Below are 17,229 nucleotides of genomic sequence, written 5' to 3'. Positions count from 1 at the left end.
AGCTAGCTGCTCTGCTGGCATCTGCTAGGAACAAACACCACCTCCCTCACCCAGACCCTTCTCCTGCATTTTCTACATCTCTTCCTGCATTTGCACTTCAGAGATTCAGCCCTTCACTGTGCCACAACCAACACAAAACTCAGCAGTGAGTCACATCACACAGCCCTACACACCCAGACACCTGGCTGTAGCTACTACCACAACAGCTTCATATGTCTGAGGTGGTCCTGCTGGCAACAGCTTGGGATTTAAATGAAAGGGAAAAATGAGATACAAGAATAAGTCTTGATACACAGCAGTATGTAGCAACTGCTTTGCAGAACTTGATTAGAAGACTACAGCCCCAGCTGTATGCAGGAGCGGGCTGGAAACTAGGACCATGCATGGCGATCAGCTGGGGGGAACGTGCTCGAGCTTGTCTAGACAACAATTAACATGATACAGAGCACAGGGGAGTGGGGGACGGATGGCGCCAAGGAGAGGTAACACCTTGCTGTTAATGGATGGTAGTTTACCACCGATCGGGGATTGCCTAGTATGCAAGGCTTAGCTTCAAGAACCAATCTGTTTAAAACGCGCAGCTTCTGAAAGTGTATATAAACTCGTGCTTCTGTACAATAAATCGACATTTGCTTGCATCAAGCTGCGTCACATCTCCTCATTCGCCACAGCTGTACTTGCATTGATTCTAGGGGTACATGCAGAGCCGAACACATCTACCAGACCATGTATCAGGGATACAATTACAGGAAGTGCTTGGTCATTTGGATGCTGTGTTTCTTTAAAAGTTTTGAAACTGAACACTTGTGTCTGGCCAGACTGTTCAGCACAGCTATCAGGACAGTCTTACACAATTTATTTTCCAAGTGATATAATTCAGTAGGGAAAAGAGAACAGCAGCTCTAGAAAAAGACTGGTCAGACTGGAATGATGGGCCAAAGAGAGGCCATCTTCTACTTCATCTCAAGAACTCATGTAAAAGCTTTTGATTCCCAGCAAGCAGGCTATAAAGCCAGCATATCAGCTCCGGCATCATTGCAGCAGCTTCACTGCAGAGCAAGCAAACTCTAGGGAAGGCTGAGGACAGGAATTCATGTCTGGATCTAGCATCTGCTCTACCACACTTCCATCAACAAAGTGACAAGAAGCCCATTTCCACTGCAGTGCCCCAGACTCCAAAGTCACCGCAAAGCTACTTTAATACACCAAGGCAACTGTCTATTAGTGGTGAGGTGCTCTGCATTCTTCATTCCCAACCATCATGTTAGATCAGCTCCTTCACTGGTGGTAACTTAAAAGTGAGACGGCCTGCTCTGAGACAAACCCTGCTACTGTGGGTAAACAGCATAAACAAGGTACAGTAACAGCAAGGGATCCCAGCACATGGGATCTGACAGGACCAAAACCACAAAAAACACTTACCCACACAGGACCGAAAATTTCCTCAACGTCAGATACAAACCGCACTGGACCAGACAAGAGACTGACCCTCTGCCATACTGTCAGGGGTCTGTTTCTGTCAGGCAAGGTTGTTCTAGTGTGTTGCTTCATGCAAGCTGTTCGCATGAAAAGCGGCGGTTTCAAGACTGCCTTCTGCTTTCTTACATCCCCAACCCTATTCTGGGAAACAGTGAGCTGTTGTAAGTGTTTTCCGTGCTGTTGTCTTCAGAGTGAGTCCCTCTACATCCCTTCACCAGCAGGGGAGAGCAGCCAGCGGAGGCTCAAGGAAACAGACCTGTCAAGCATCTTTTTCACTCCATCCATCAAGAGAAAGCTCAAAAACAGATAAATTTCATCAAAACCAGACATTATGTAGAATGGCTGGTGCTCCCAATCAGCACATCCTGTTATACTCATTTTGAACAATGTATGGGGTTTTTTTTGTTCCAGCTACTATCTACACCGAAGCGTCTCAGAGCCACCTTTAGAGGTGGGCATAGACTTGTCCTAACACATTTTTGCTCTCCAGTATAGACTGTACTGGCAGACAAGTTCATGCATTGAGCTGGCTGCAGAAACTGTCCAAACCTTAAGGCAGCCAAAAAAAAGCCAACAAAAATGGGCATTCTCAGGAAACAAAGCAATAGTGAGACAAGCCTATCTTCACTAGATAGACGTGTACCAACATCTTGAACATTGTGCTCAGTTTTGGCCTGTGTACCTCAAAGGACAGAGGTGAGACGGGGGAGATATGGAAAAGGGCAACTAAAGTGATCAAAGAGCCTCAACTCTAAGACCTGCCACCACCTCCACAGCTCTACGGGACTCGGGATGTGAGAAGACAAGCAGAATTCTCTGCCACAAAGATCACAGCTGCCTTCCTTCACATCTTGCTGCATGTTTGCCATGTTTACTTATGCCTGCCACATCTAGATCCGAGTGATGGGAAAATTCATATTGACTGTGTTTTTAAAAAAAAAAAAATGATCAGCATGCCTGACACCATTAGAGGTGAACACACAGGTGCTCTCAAAGTTAATGAATGACATGCCCCCCTTCAGACACTTCAACCACAGCTGTCTGTAGTAAACAGCCAATACTCAGCAGGATTTACAAAATTCAGCAGCTGAAGAGAAGCCCTAGATTACATAGGCAGCTCATTACAAACATGCTGCCCTTCAGTCCTGCTGCCTCCTGTCTGACTCTGGAGCCTTGCAAAGCCAGATGGGACCTCAGCAGGATGCATCTCTCAGCACTTAGCCCAATGGGAGATGCTGGTAGAAGGCTAACAGTTAAGGACAAGTTTTATTTCTGTTTGCTGACCTAGCTGAGGAATGTTGTCTCCTCAAATGTCATCCTTAAGCTGAACACATTCCAAGAAAGCAAGCACCAAAAGCTTCACCATGGTAAGGGAGAGCAGAAATAAGAGAACTATCATTGTGATAAGATTCATGTAAATCTTTAGTTGTATATAACTACATACTCAAAAGTGCCTGTGCTATATAAGTAATTAATGCCCAAAGTAATTTCCTAACTATGAGCTGAGGCTTGTCACCTAGTCAGTTTCTTTACTGGCAGTGTCTTGTAATGAGAATGAAATTCAGCTGGTGTTTCAAAAAAAAAAAATAATGGAGAGGCTAGCCTTGAATGCCTCTAGTATTTAGTGATCCTTCGTTTTTTTGGCAGAAAGCAAGCCATCTGGCCAACTGTTCAAGACATCACACTGCAGGACAAGAGACATACTGGAAGTCAAACAGAAGGCAGGATTATGCACAAAGTTACTCCTACTGAGCCTGAACACTCAAAAATGTTGTCTTCTACGAGTGGCATCTTGGAGGAGTTTGAAAAACCTAAGCATAGGATAACATGGAAATGCTAGAACATTTGAGAAAGCAGAGCCTTCTGTCCTGTTCACGGGTTTTATGCTCTTAATGCAAACTGTTTGCCCAGTATCAGGACACAGCACTCCGGTACCTTCAGACAGTTTGATAAGCCTGGTTCCCACTTTCTTCAAGCCCCCAAACTCCCAAGGTCTTAAATTCCCTTCGAAGCCTCTCCCAACACAGGCCTTTGCCTTGGAGAGAGATGACAGGCCTTTGAGGTCACTGTTGTACATCACATTCAGTTACCTGACATTTTGGGTGGGGTTCCACCTCTCGGATGGCAGTTCTCCACTTTGTGGGTCATCTACGGGTGGATGAAGAATTGAAATACATACATCTCCATTCTGCAAGACAGAAACAGAAGTTGAGAATAGCCTGACTTGAGGCAGAGGTCTGATGCCTCAGCTGCACCACTCTGGCCATGTCCCGAGCGGTTTAACCTTGTTGAGATGAACACCTTAAGTGTCAGTAAAAATATGCAAGACCTGGAAATGGTTCTCAGTTCTGCTGGGGTCTACTGTATACACTCAAAAGTTTCCCTTGCTGAACAGTGTTAATCTGCAAGTTGGTATAAAGCAATCTCAAGTCAAGAGGTTTAAAGAATGTAGCAAAGCAAGCAAAAACAGTAATAAAGTCACATAAAACCAAATTGGTCTCCAGATAGCAAGCACTGTCACAGTGACAGAAGTGAGCTTCAGTTACAGGAATCCCAAAGTAGAGTTAAAAATTTTCTCTGTTCCCAGCGGTGGCTGAGTTAGCTACAGGATTTTTTGAATTGAAGGGTTTAGCACTTTCTGCTAGCCTAGGTATCAAAACAACGCTTCTCCCAGGACACAAGGGGGTTGAGCAGATGGCACAGGGCAGGCTTAACACTGCTCCCCCACAACACAGCTGTCTGAAATATCAGGTGAAAAATCAGGAGATGCTCTCTGAGAGTTTCACTGAAAACCCCTTCCAGCATGCAAGAGGAAGAATATTCTCACAGCATATGGAAGCCATACAGCCACGTAATCCTCAATCTGTGTTTTACTCACCAGTGTTATAGCCTGAATATAGATGTAAAGCTCCATAATACCTACCATTTATAAATACTTCAAAAAGCCTGTAAAACCAATTCTCCACCAGCAACAGCACTCTGACACCACCACGTTGCAGGAGTGCTGTAGCAGTATTCAGCACAGCTGATACTCTCCACTGAAGCTGACTCCAGGGACTCGTGGGGTCCCAACGCCTTACTGCAGGATGGGGTAAAGGTGCAGATGGGACCCCAAATCCAGCAGCAGACATTGGCCTCTGCTGGCCCTGCTGGCTTGCAGCCTCTTGCAACCAGCTGCTGGGGTGACTTACAAGTTCCTAGAAGCAGCCCCACACCTTCAGGTGGCACAGACTCAGCTGATAGGCAGCACTCATGCTGTCCCTTGTCACCGTGACCCAAGACACAGACTGAGGACAGGAACAGCAGAGAACCTGCATATCAGTTCTGTTTGAAATTGCAGGCTGGCAGCTGCCCACGCACCTGGTCTCAGCTACATCCTGAGGACCCTCCAGCACTGCTAGATGCACAGAAACCAGAGCACAAAGACATGCTGCTCACAGCGACAGCATCCATGTCTTTGAGCCCGAGCCAGTGATCACAGCTACAGATAGCAGCGGCTCACCTGAAGGGGCCTCCCAAACCTTGATTAACAATGACATTTGTTTCATAGCCAAATCAGACCCTACTTCGACACTGGAGGCTTGTGATCAGTATCCAGATTGCAGCAGCTCACTAACCCTACCAGGTATGCTAATCTTGCAAACCCTTGTCATTTCAAAGCAGGTTTTTGTCAAAAATGCAACTATGCACGGCAACATAGCACTGGGAGCTGCTGAATACCCAAGCATATACTTACATTGCTGGAACAGTTTGCCATTAACAAGGCAGTTTCCTTTTTAGGATTCCAAGAATCTTGTGCTATCTAGAAATATTTTTTAAATATCATTTTAAGGTGAAGTTAACCTTACTAATGTTAGATTATGTTCACAGCCTATTCTGGTTTTATTAATACTTTCTATGAGTTCACCCAGTTTTTCTTTTAACCGCCTCCTGGGAGAATGCAGTGCTGGTGGCCAGCAGAAAGCATCGCAGCACTTGGAAGTTCCTTGAGTGATTAGGTCAGCAGCATGTGGATGAGCAGATATTCGGCAGTACAAAAATAGAGGGAAGCAAGGATGTGAGAAGTTTCCCTCTTGCCACTATCAATGTTAAACGTTTGGGAACTGAAGCAGGGCAGCGCTGCATTACGGCGTCTGGAAGGGTAAAGGTGTCATGGAGCCTGATGAGATCTGCATAGTTTTAGGTATCAACATAGTCAAGGCGAGAGCCTTCCCATACCTACATTTTTGAAAGATATAAACAATGGGAAGATGGGATATTCATCTGCCAGTGGGAAACAGTCTGTACTTCTATTAGGACTGAGAACTGTTACGTCAAAAAAAAAGAAGTGAATGCAATTTTACCAAAATTCAACTAGATGACCCAAGTGAACTGGAGATGGGGAACACACACAAGTTACTCAATTCTCATTGCTCAGAACTGGAACCGCTAGCCCCAACCTCTCCATCTGGTCTCACCAGCAGATTTTGTAAACCTGCCACTTTCTTTCATCTTCCTTGCACTAATAGATTATTTTTTTTTTTTAATCTTCCTCCTGACAAACCCTCAAACCTCAAGCCCTTTGCTGATTTATTCTCAGTTTCATTTGGAGTTATCCCCGTGCCTCATCTTCATTGCTTAAATGTTTTTTCCAAAACAGCCTGCAAGCTGCTTCAGACTCCCTCAGCTCCAAGAAATATTGCTATGAACACAAAGTACAAAGCTGAGAGCTGCAGTATTTGAAGAGTAACCCTAAAATACACCCACCAAGTTTTGGGTTAGTTTCTCCTCCTGTCTTCAGTTGTTTCTAGAGCAAATTTTTCATTTTTCCAACCAGGACCGGGAGAGGTCCTTTCCAAGACTCATTTTGTACATACCATTTTGGTAACCATTCCCCACTCACCTCCTGCATGAGAATTTCTGGTTCCAGAATCAACATCCACAATACAGATCTGCAGTAATCTGCAGGTCTCGAAGTTGTCTTTTTTTTATAGATCAAACTCACATGTAACTGAAATAGAACCTTAAAGAGAAACACCACCCTTGGCTACATGCAAGATTCTGTGCCAAGTCCGAAACTCAAGTATGTGACTGTCTGTGACTCAAGTCAAGACTGTCAGATGACAGACTTCAGGATGTCCTTGGGCTTAGGGCAATCCTCCTGAGCATCCAGTAATTAAAGTTGATTACTATTCTCTCCTGCAGTGAAGTTTGGAAAGGCTTTTGGCCATTACTAAGCCATCAAGGCTGTTTTCACCATGACATTTGAAGCATGCTTATTCCAGGCTGGACATTCAGCAACAGCTTGTTAGAAAAGGGCCTTTCAAGCCCAAGGCATCAACTGAAGCCATCATTTTGTCACAGCAAGGAAGAGAAGTGACATTCCTGTTTTGAAGTGTGTCCAAAAGAAGCCTGCAGAACCTCTCACAGAAAGACCTGGGATAAGGTGACAAAGCTGCACCACAAGAAACAGTTTGAAAGACCTCTAAGCTCCTCAAACTATTCAACCAGTGCTCCTGGCAGGCTGATGCTTGTCTAGGATATCTAGAAGTTTAGCAAGAGTTTGACTGGCCTCCACTAAAAAGTCAAGTTTTCAGCCAAAACAGGCCTTCAGCTTTCAAATACAGCTCTATGAAATTTTGTAAATTTAAACCAATTGCTCCTATATAAAATCATTCCCCTCCTGGACCTGAAACATAATTGTACCAGGATCCAGTTAAGGACTTGACAGCCCACAGCATTACCCTCTGAACATGACCCATACATGCACTGAACCAAGAGCCACTTCAAATTCACTAGCAGACATTAAGTGCAGAGGTATCTGTTCGCTCTGGTCCCGGGGTGACCAGGCTGTACAGCCCAGCTCTGGTTCTTTCTGCAACTGGAGCACCCCAAGTCCAAACCCCTTAATTTGTAGGCTGACTGCTGCAGAAGACTCATTTGCATTATTTCTTGTCTCAGCACACCATTTTTTAAGGACATGCTCAAATCAAAGTGTACTTGAACTGTGTACAATGACTAATTGCCTTGAACTCTGTGCTGGGTAACCAGCTGGCTGGGTCAGCCCAGAGAGTGGTGGGGAATGGAGCTACATCCAGCTGGTGGCCAGTCACAGGTGGTGTTCCCCAGGGCTCGGTGCTGGGGCCAGTCCTGTTCCGTATCTTTATCAGTGATCTGGACGAGGGGATCTAGCACACCCTCACCAAGTTCACAGGTGACCCCCAGCTGGGGGGAGTGTTGATCTGCGGGAGGGCAGGAGGCTCTGCAGGGGGGTCTGGGCAGGCTGGAGCGATGGGCCCAGGCCAGTTGTGTGAGGGTCAACCAGGCTCAGTGCCGGGTCCTGCCCGTGGGTCACACCAGCCCCCGCAGCGCTGCGGGCTGGGGGCAGGGGGCTGGGAACTGCCTGGGGGGAAAGGGCCTGGGGGGGCTGGTCGGCAGCCGGCTGGGCATGAGCCCCCCGTGTGCCCAGGTGGCCAAGGAGGCCAGCAGCATCCTGGCTGGTGCCGGGAACAGCGTGGCCAGCAGGGCCAGGGCAGTGCTGTCCCCCTGCACTGGGCACTGGCGAGGCCGCCCCTCGACTCCTGTGTTCAGGTTGGGCCCCTCACTGCCAGGGGGACGCAGAGGGGCTGCAGCGTGTCCAGAGACGGGCAGGGGGCTGGTGCCGGGGCTGGGGCACAAGGCTGGTGGGGAGCGGCTGGGGGAACTGGGGGGGGTCAGCCTGGAGAGGAGGAGGCTCGGGGGCACCTTGTGGCTCCCTGCAGCTGCCTGACAGGAGGGTGTGGGCAGGGGGGTCGGTCTCTTCTCCCAGGTAACAGGGGGATAGAACAAGAGGAGATGGCCTCAAGTTGCTCGAGGGGAGGTTTGGATTGGATATTAGGAAAAATTTTGTCACTGAAAGAGCGGTGAAGCATTGGAACAGGCTGCCTGGGGAAGGATTGAGTCACCGTCCCTGTAGGTATTTAAAAGCCGTGTAGATGTGGTGGTTAGGGACATGGTTTAGTGGTGGACTTGGCAGTGTTCGGTTAGCAGTTGGACTTAATAATCTTAAAGGTCTTTTCCAACCTTAAATGATTCTAAGTATCACAGTAGGGCAAGGTCATCCCCCAACCCAGCCTTGATGTAAGAGTCCCCTAAAATTGCCAACACTCATGGCACTGTGCTTCAGCTGTGGCTGCCTGCTGCACTCGCAGGTATGAGAATGGCTCCCTCACTGTCCTCAAGAACAGCATTTCCCACAGCATACAGATTTAACTGTTCGACTGTGAAGGTGACATTTTTCACCAACAGCTAACCACTCTACTTATGGCTAGAGACATTCAGTACCTTCAATACTTCCAGAAGTTTAAGGAAGTAGAAAGCCTTCGCACACGCCCAAGAAAAAGTTATTTAAAAACACCTTACCTCATAAATGTTGGGGTGCCACATTTTGGTGAGGAATCTGAAGGTAGGTGGTGAATATGGATAGTCAATAGGAAATTTAATGTGAGCCTGGAAAAGAGCAAAATATTTTAAAAATGAAACAGAACAAGCAACCACTACAGCAGAAAACTGGAAAACCATTTGAATTAAGGCCATGAAATTATTCATTTTATATACTAGTGCCTATGTGGCCCCACAGTATAACTAGACAACTTCTAATCAGCAAAACACTAACTGAACAAGAGAAGCCTAAACACCTGGAGTGACCTGGGCTGGTAACGCTCAGAAAACAAGCCAAAAGGCCTCTACCACATCCTAATTCAAGCAGCAATATTCAACAATTGTTGTTGAACAGGGTGAAATAGATATGAAAAACTGCAACTCAAGATACTACTGCTGTCCTTCTGGGTTCAGAAGCTAAAAATGTTTGCAAAGGTGAATAGACCTTTTTACATTTGCCAGTGCAAGTATTTTAAATTACTCTTTCTGTGCAGGAAAAAAAATAATTTGAGATACTTGCGCTACTGAGATCCAAAGGTTTTTTGCCTTTCTTGCATGGGAGTTAAGCTGGTCCATCTACCTGTATTCCCTAATAGTACATTTCTTGCCACCACAAGCATTTCCCAAGTCTGAATACCATCTGTATCTGTTTAATAGATCAGTGCAACTCGACAAACTAAATACTGATGGGCATGACAGCAAACAGTATCCTCCAGTGATCAGCAGCCAGCTGTGGGGCAAGACTCTGAGCTGAGTTGTGGGAAGACTGCAGAGATCCAAGCCCTGGATATTAACTTCTTGGTGCTGTCTTGCCATTCACAACAGTCTGAAAAGCTGACCAGTGGGAAAGAAGGCTGCACCTGGACTGATTAAGTGCCAAACCCCCTCCCCTTCGAAAGGGAAGCTCACACACTGCTTACTGCACTATGGAGCACAAACCCTTCCCTTGGCACTGCTCAATATGCTGAGAAAGTCCCACCGCCAGTCTAGCACAGGATCTCCAGAGAAGCATCTCCTGGTTCCTGCACCACAGCTGGACTCATGTGCCACTGAGAAAGCAAGAGCAGAATCCCAGGCCATCCTCTTTCACTTCTATATTTAACCATGCCATGTGGACACGGTGCTGACCTTGTTGAACAGGACAAACTATGGAAAGTTTTATGCCCAGAAACAGAAGCGGGTAATCAAACAAATTGGATTACTGAGCCATTATGTACCTGGCTACAGTTTTACTTACAGATCAGCACATGCCTTTGCCTTGCAACCCAAATTTTATAGGGCCAGAGTGCCAGACAGCCAAGAAAAGAAGGTTTTCTGTTCACCATTAAGAAATAAATTCAGCAGCTCATGTGGCTTTACGTTCTGTACATGCCTGCTCATGATGCCGACTGTGTGTGGGGATGTTACAGCAGCCGTGAGTCCTCACCCCGCAGTCATTTGCCATGGCATGCTCACAACCAGAAGATTATGGTCTGCTTAAACAATCCTAGCCCAGAGTCTAAGGTCAGTTACACAAATGGCATTGCTCCAAGGAGAGCAAGCAAATGCCTCTTGTTACCACACCACCTCAGAAGAAAGCACTGCTGCAGCAAGGAGATGCCTGGCTCTGCAACATGCCACCCTGCACTGAGAGCAGAGCAGAGGTTTACCCGGGGCAGAGCAGATTCACTTCAGCTCAAGTACTTGCATCATGTAGCTGTAGACTCCTCCAGAGCATTGGGGGTTTCCTGCGAAAGCCCATTCATTCCTCTGCTTACATGCAGCTTTGTGATATCTCAGACATAAAACAGCCCAAGGACTGGGATTAAAAATGCAAGAGACAACAAAACTCAGGGTTGAGCTAGCTACAAGATTTCTTGGCAGAACCTCTGTGTCTTCTACACAGGTATAGTTTTTAGGAGACCAAAAAAGGCATACTGCCAGTAGTGTACCAGCATGACTGTGTTTACATCCCACACACAGTCAAGCAGCTGAAGGTGCAGGACTTATTCCTCTTGTTAAAACCCTCTGCTCTCAAGCTGCCTAACCCTGAGGGTTTTGTCTCAAGACAAAAGGTGAGTCTAGAGCACCAGTTATGGTCTCTCTATACATGATGCAGATTCACACGGAAGCTGTAGATCCTGGGAGACTGTTTCAAACTTCTAAGTCCTGTTTTGCATCTAAAACTCTTTAATGGACAAGGGCTATCTGCCTGCAATAACAATCATTACGGAGTTAAATAAAGCTGGTGCTTTGCCACATGAAAGATGCCTTGGGTTCTGGGGCCAGAAAACACAACTGAAGAGAATTAGAGAAACATTTTCTTCTCATGTGGAGGCAGCTGAAACCCAAGCTTGTCTGTAACCCATCATATATTTAGATAAAGTGTCACATTACTTGTTGATAACCCACTTCTAACTAGCTTGGAAGTGTTTAGCACATTGAGATGTTGTACTGGAGCATAACACAAGTGAAGCTTCTCTACAAACCTGATTTCAAAGCCAAAAGCCACCAAACTAGGAAACTCCGTATTACAGGAAGGGATTTTTTTTCCAAACAAAAGAGAAAGCATTACTTTCAGGTCCCTATGTTGAGATCATCCACAGTTTGCAAAGTGAAACCAAATACTTTTCCAGGGCATTACAAACAGGTCCCAGAGAATTACTCCACATATCTTCTATAAGAGAAATCATGGGAAATTATGTAAAACCAATCTGCTCTCAACCGAGTGCTATTTGAGTTTCTGAGTGGGTTAAGCAAGCCAAGAGTTTCCAAGACAAGCTGCAAGACTGCTTGCAAAGGATGCAGCAACAGCCACAATTACAGGTCAGGTTTTATCTCTAAAAGCCCAATTCTAAATGTGTTAAGAGATAAGAGTGAATTAGGCAATAAACTTATTTTTTAATTAGAGCTCACAGAGAGGCTTTATCCCTACATTTTTACTGGTGTAAAGCAATCGGCTGTCTGAGCTTATTTCTGGTGAATTCAGGCAGGCTGCTAGGTAGAGAGTAGCAGAGCCTCAGAGCATCTAAAGTTGTTAGGTCACTTACAGTCAGACAAGCTAATTTAGGAGGACTAAAGATGCAGCTCAGTCCCCCACCTACAAGTACCCAACCGTTACTGCACTCACCACAGGCTTGACTCCTCTACATGAGCTTAAACTGAACAAAAATTTCAAGCTACTTCAAGCTGCCTGCTCCCCGTGGCTCTTTGACACCACTGAACATACTCAATAGCCAGGAAGGTGGAGATGACAGTCATCAACCCGCTCCCCCCTTCCCCAATTTATAACTAGTCATACTTATAGTCCCTAGAAAAAATAATAAACTCCTCTTATGTTAACACTGAACACACCGGCCTGGGAGAAGATTCAGCCCTTTGCAGGCATTTACAGCTATTGTACAATAACTTCAACCTCTAAGTTACACCACAACAGGTATTTTAAGAATATTGCTACCAGCATGGTCACTTTGTTTCCTATTTTACTGCCTTGCTCCCACACATCCTCATTACTGACTGCACTTCAGGTTTGTTATTTTTCTTCTATTTGGATAAGGCAAAGCCACAGCAAAAATCGACGTATGCCAGTTATTTGACTGAAAATACAAACCTGATGTTTCTACCAACCAATGAATTAAGTCCCGATTCAGCTGCTGTGAAAAATTACTAGCGACTTTGTTTCTGGAGATCTTGCCATGCACTTGACTCGACACATACTAATACCATCTCTCTCTCAATGGAGAACACTATCACAGGCAGGACTCCTTCCTAGCTCCAGCTATCTAAAAATACAGCATTTACTCCAGCTTAGCTGTATAGGACAGTTCTGTAGTCTGACACAGATTTCTTCTACTCAAGAAGACAAAACCTAGATCCCTGATTTTTAAGCAGCCAGGGTAGGAATGGTGAATCCATCCTACCTACCTACTGCAGAGAAGCAATGGGTGGAGGGGGGAAGAGCACACACATTTCCTGGAAAACCACCAGCATCAGAACTGACCTGATTTGGAGAAATCAGGAGCACCATTGGCTTTCACACTGGCCAACAGAAACTGCAGCTGCTTGGTGTTTCTGGAAGTGCCAGTTAATTTTTATTTTAAAACATCACAAGCTTAATGCGAGCCCTATGAAAACACAGCACCAGTGAAATAGAGTATCCTTGGCAAACTGTATTTAAGATCAGATACAAAGGAAGCATTTGACTTCTAAAATTATTTTGTGCTTTTTTCTAATCATCTGCTACAACCAGCTCACAGACAAGCTCCTACTGACTCCATCTGCAGCGACCACCAAGGTCTCCTACAGATCACCCACCCTGCCCCAGTTAGTTACAGCACTTGCAGACAGCACACGGCCTCCTCATTTTTGTTTGTAACAGGCATAACCAGGCTCCTCGCTGCGCACATCACTTCCCGTAGCTGCACACCTAATGAATAGCTCCTGCCAGCACGCTGCTAACTACACCATGCACTTAACATGCAAGAAAGCCAACAAGCACAGGAACTACAGACCGCTACTGGGTTAAGTGTTAGTATCTAATCCCACAAAATGCCCTTTACTGCTTCTAGTACATCGAGCACTTTATACAATTCATCTAATGGATTCTCCTCTTCCACATTAAGCCTGTATTAGTACATGCAGTATTAAATACTATGTGCCGGAAAACACATTCATTAGAGGTCAGCAGCAAATACTGGCAACCTGTTTCTCACATCAACGAGGTTTAAAGCACCTTTATATCATCCAGCTTCAGAACCTGTAAGGCAACATTAAAGCTAGCCACACTGCATCGTAACTATTTGATATAGTAAAAATGAATGTAGCACCAACATTACTATTTCAGCTCCAGATATTATGAATTAGGATGTAAGTAATTTCTTGTGGCACAGCTGGGCTCTAACCTGCTATTTTCAGTTCAGTTCTGGCTTCATTTCCCAGAGGCACCACAACAATGTTTACTGGTGTCTGTTCTTACAGAACTAGGACCACATCTCTGATCCAAGTTAGAAGATGACTGACCTGGACAATTAAAGTCTTGTGGGTCCTGAACACTTCCTTGCTACTGCAATGGCTCCTTGAACACTAACAACAGCAAACCTCTTACATTCTGTATTACCTGCACTGTTTCATAAATAATTTAAATCATAAAGACCTGAATGTGAAGAATGAACTAGATCTCACAAGGACATGAAGCTTCTAAACTAGAAAGAAAATAGAGCCACAAGTTAGTAGCACAAAGATGAGTCAAGAAGTGAGATTAGTTTACACAATCAGAGACTGGTTTGCAGGTAGAAGCCCATTCTTGCTTCACATTAAAATTATCATCTTGTATAGACCTCCTAATTTAGTTATCTGGGTATTACTAAAAGCTGTCATTTCCATTGAAAGTCTCCTCTGATATAAGCTACGTTTCCTTTTACCCAAACGTCTTTTAACAGTAAATTGTTATTGCATATTGTCTGTATACGTAGCTACGTTCATAAAGTTGGGACTGTTAAGTCAACCAACCCAGACTGTAGAGGGATTTTTGAAGGACCAAGGACATACATTACCATTGTCCAGGTTGGACAACCCAGGCCTGTTATTTGAAGCTGCAGAGCAACTTTAAATTGTCCTTGGAACAAGCAGGGTGAGACAGAAAACAAGCTACGCACAAAGAAGAAGCCAGGTGCAGAGCAAGTCCTGGGAACCCCGAAACCAACACACTCTGCTCGGCACACTCTGATCAGGCGCCTGCAGCATGCTCACCGATCAGCGACACGGACGCCCGCGTGACCAGAGACTTTTATCCAATCCCCTGGGTGTAGAGCCGTGTGAGCGGTCGGTTTAAGTTATAAATATGATCTGTTTGTTTAATAAAGTGAGCACGGCATGTAGCCATATTGGTGTGAGGAGGACCCTCTTTGCCGGACCAAAGCAGGAGGCCTGCAATATGATGATCAAAGTTACCATTATACCTTTAAAGAAAGGTCTTTCACCCACATACTAGTCCTTTGCTCCATAAGATCTGAAAACAGGCCTAACAAAAGGCACAAAACCACAGCTGAGCCAAATGATACGGGGGGAATTCACTGCAGCCCTATTAAGCTGGTTTACACCCAAGCTTCTGCAATCTCATACATTCACAGCCCTGCTGTCTAGGCCATCTCTCCAGGAACAGAGTAAATAAAACTGCTCTGAACAACAACGCTGGAAAAGCAGTGCCTGGAAACCAAACCATTTTCTTCCACCGTTACTCAAAAGAAACAAAAGGTAATTTTTAAAATACTTTCCCCCTCTGATAAGACCGAAGTTCAGTCTGGAGGTTCTAGCCTTCATGACAGTAACTGCTCATGGCAGCTGCTACTCATCCAGAGACTGAGTTAGCCCGCACAAGTCAGCCGTGTTTAGGATCTCAAGCAGTTAAAGATGATATGTCTTTCTTCCAGTGGGCTTTACTGAAGGGACAGTCCATGGTACTGCCCAGCTAATCGTGCCATTCAGTCTGAATCACACAACCACCACTTTGGCTAGAACCGCTCATGGTCCACGCTCTTGAGCCAGGGAATGTCCAGCTTCAGACAGGGCAGCTGTCAACACTCCTGAGTTGAGATGCTCTGTGGCTGGGGACAGGCTGGAAGCCAAGTAAGAAGTTCCCTTTGGTCAGGGGCCACCTGCACACTCCTCAAGAAGTTCCTCCTCTCAGTCACACAACCAAGCATGGCCCCACCAGCACGACCCCATGGTGCCCATCTCCAGCTGTGCAGTCCTGCAGTGCTCAGTTGACAGAAAGGTTTTTTTTCCTGCCTCAGCTCTATGTCCCAGGCTGATAAAGGCAAAGCAAGAGTGATTCCAGATAGGGCTAGACTTCCAGATTCCTTAGCATAAACCCTTATGACACATCCATGGTACTTGTACAATTTTTCCCCAAACCTGCAGGTCAGTGCCCTCAGAGCTCAGGCAAAGGGGCAGATTACAGGAGCACTCACCTACACTAGGCTAACAACTGCCAGGTCCACTTCCATTGCTTTTATCGTCCGTTTGACTTCATATAATACTACAAAAAAACAACATAATTGCAACAGCTGCAGGAGATTTAAGATCCAACAAGAGATACTGCGTTGGAAACAGTGGCATTCTGGGCCATCTAAGTATTTCTTCTATAACCTGTTCATTTTCACTTACGTTTCTGCATTTGTCTGTGTCCTGATTTCAGCTGGGATGGAGACACCTTTCTTCTCAGTAGATAGTACAGAGTGTTTTAGCTGATGTGAGAACACTGACAGCACACTGATGTTTTTAGTTATTGCTGGGTGATGTTTACACTGAGACTTTTCAGTTTCTCAGGCCCTGCCAGTGAGAGGGCTGGAGGGGCACAGGGAACTGGGAGGGGACACAGCCAGGACAGCTGAGCTGAACCAGCCAAAGGGGTGTTCCATACCACGGGGCATCACGCTGGGTATATAAACCTGGGGGGTTGGCTGTGTTATCGATTTGTTAATAAGTTAAGATTGATTGACTTTATTTGATCGATTAATCGATTTTATAAAATTAAAATATAGAAGGATAAGAAATATTTTAAATGAAACTTATAGCTGCACAGTAAAAGCTGTTATGAGATCTTCTGTACATCCTGTACCAAGGCTAGAAGAAGGGGCTGGAACCATTGTTAAAACTTAGGTAATAACTTTAGGGTTGAAAGGTTTCTTTGTATTTGACCAGTCTTCTGTATGAAGAAGTGTATTGAAATGTCAGAATATGAGATTAATGGAAACCGGGGAGAGTCGACTGGAACAGCTTGTAGTTACCTGCCAAGGAACCGTGAACTTTAGTAAAAGGTAATTCTGGCAGGGGGAGATCGCGACCACCAACTCATACACCACCTACCCAAATCGTACCCCAGACCCATTTCTAGACCTTTCTAAGCTCTACTGCGCAGAATCAGATATAGGAGGAGAATATGTTAATGATTTACGGGAAATATCATTGTTATGCATCAATACTTAATATGTATGAATAAGTTCTATATATGGTGTCTAATTTTGAGACCTGGCGTGCGTTGATCGTGAGAGGACTCGCTCACACACCCGGCCGTCTGCTTATCTACATCACATTGGTGTTGATAAGTTCTTCATTCCAAGATTTTGGTAACAGTTTTGGCGACCCAGATGGTACCTCGCTGAAGGAGAGCGGAGGAGTCGAGGACCTGATCGGTTCCAGCCGGCACAGAGGATTTCTCAGGGATACCCATCGATCCCTGATCCGTAAGGCTCTTCGCGACGTTCCCTGGATTTTTGGTAAGACACTTCTTTTAATTGTAGTAAGTGGGTTGGAGTCCCACTAAAGTAAGTAAGTGCACTAGAGGAAGTGGGTAGGAGTCCCACTGAGTAAGTC

At 45.4% G+C, this 17,229-nt stretch overlaps 1 protein-coding gene across 1 annotated transcript in view; it reads right to left on the bottom strand.

Moving 5' to 3' along the window:
- Positions 1-17,229, bottom strand: part of UBE2R2 (ubiquitin conjugating enzyme E2 R2) — a 57,903-nt gene that overhangs the window by 5,407 nt on the left and 35,267 nt on the right. The window contains exons 2-3 of the mRNA XM_055699198.1: positions 8,860-8,946; positions 3,570-3,667 (exon numbers count right to left, since the gene is read on the bottom strand). Of these exons, the coding sequence (XP_055555173.1) occupies positions 3,570-3,667; positions 8,860-8,946 (185 nt within the window). The remainder of the gene's footprint in view (positions 1-3,569; positions 3,668-8,859; positions 8,947-17,229) is intronic.

The sequence above is a fragment of the Falco cherrug genome, chromosome Z (assembly GCF_023634085.1).
Source record: "Falco cherrug isolate bFalChe1 chromosome Z, bFalChe1.pri, whole genome shotgun sequence".
In the NCBI taxonomy this organism is placed as follows: Eukaryota; Metazoa; Chordata; class Aves; order Falconiformes; family Falconidae; genus Falco; species Falco cherrug.
This window is presented reverse-complemented; position numbering and strand designations above follow the sequence as displayed.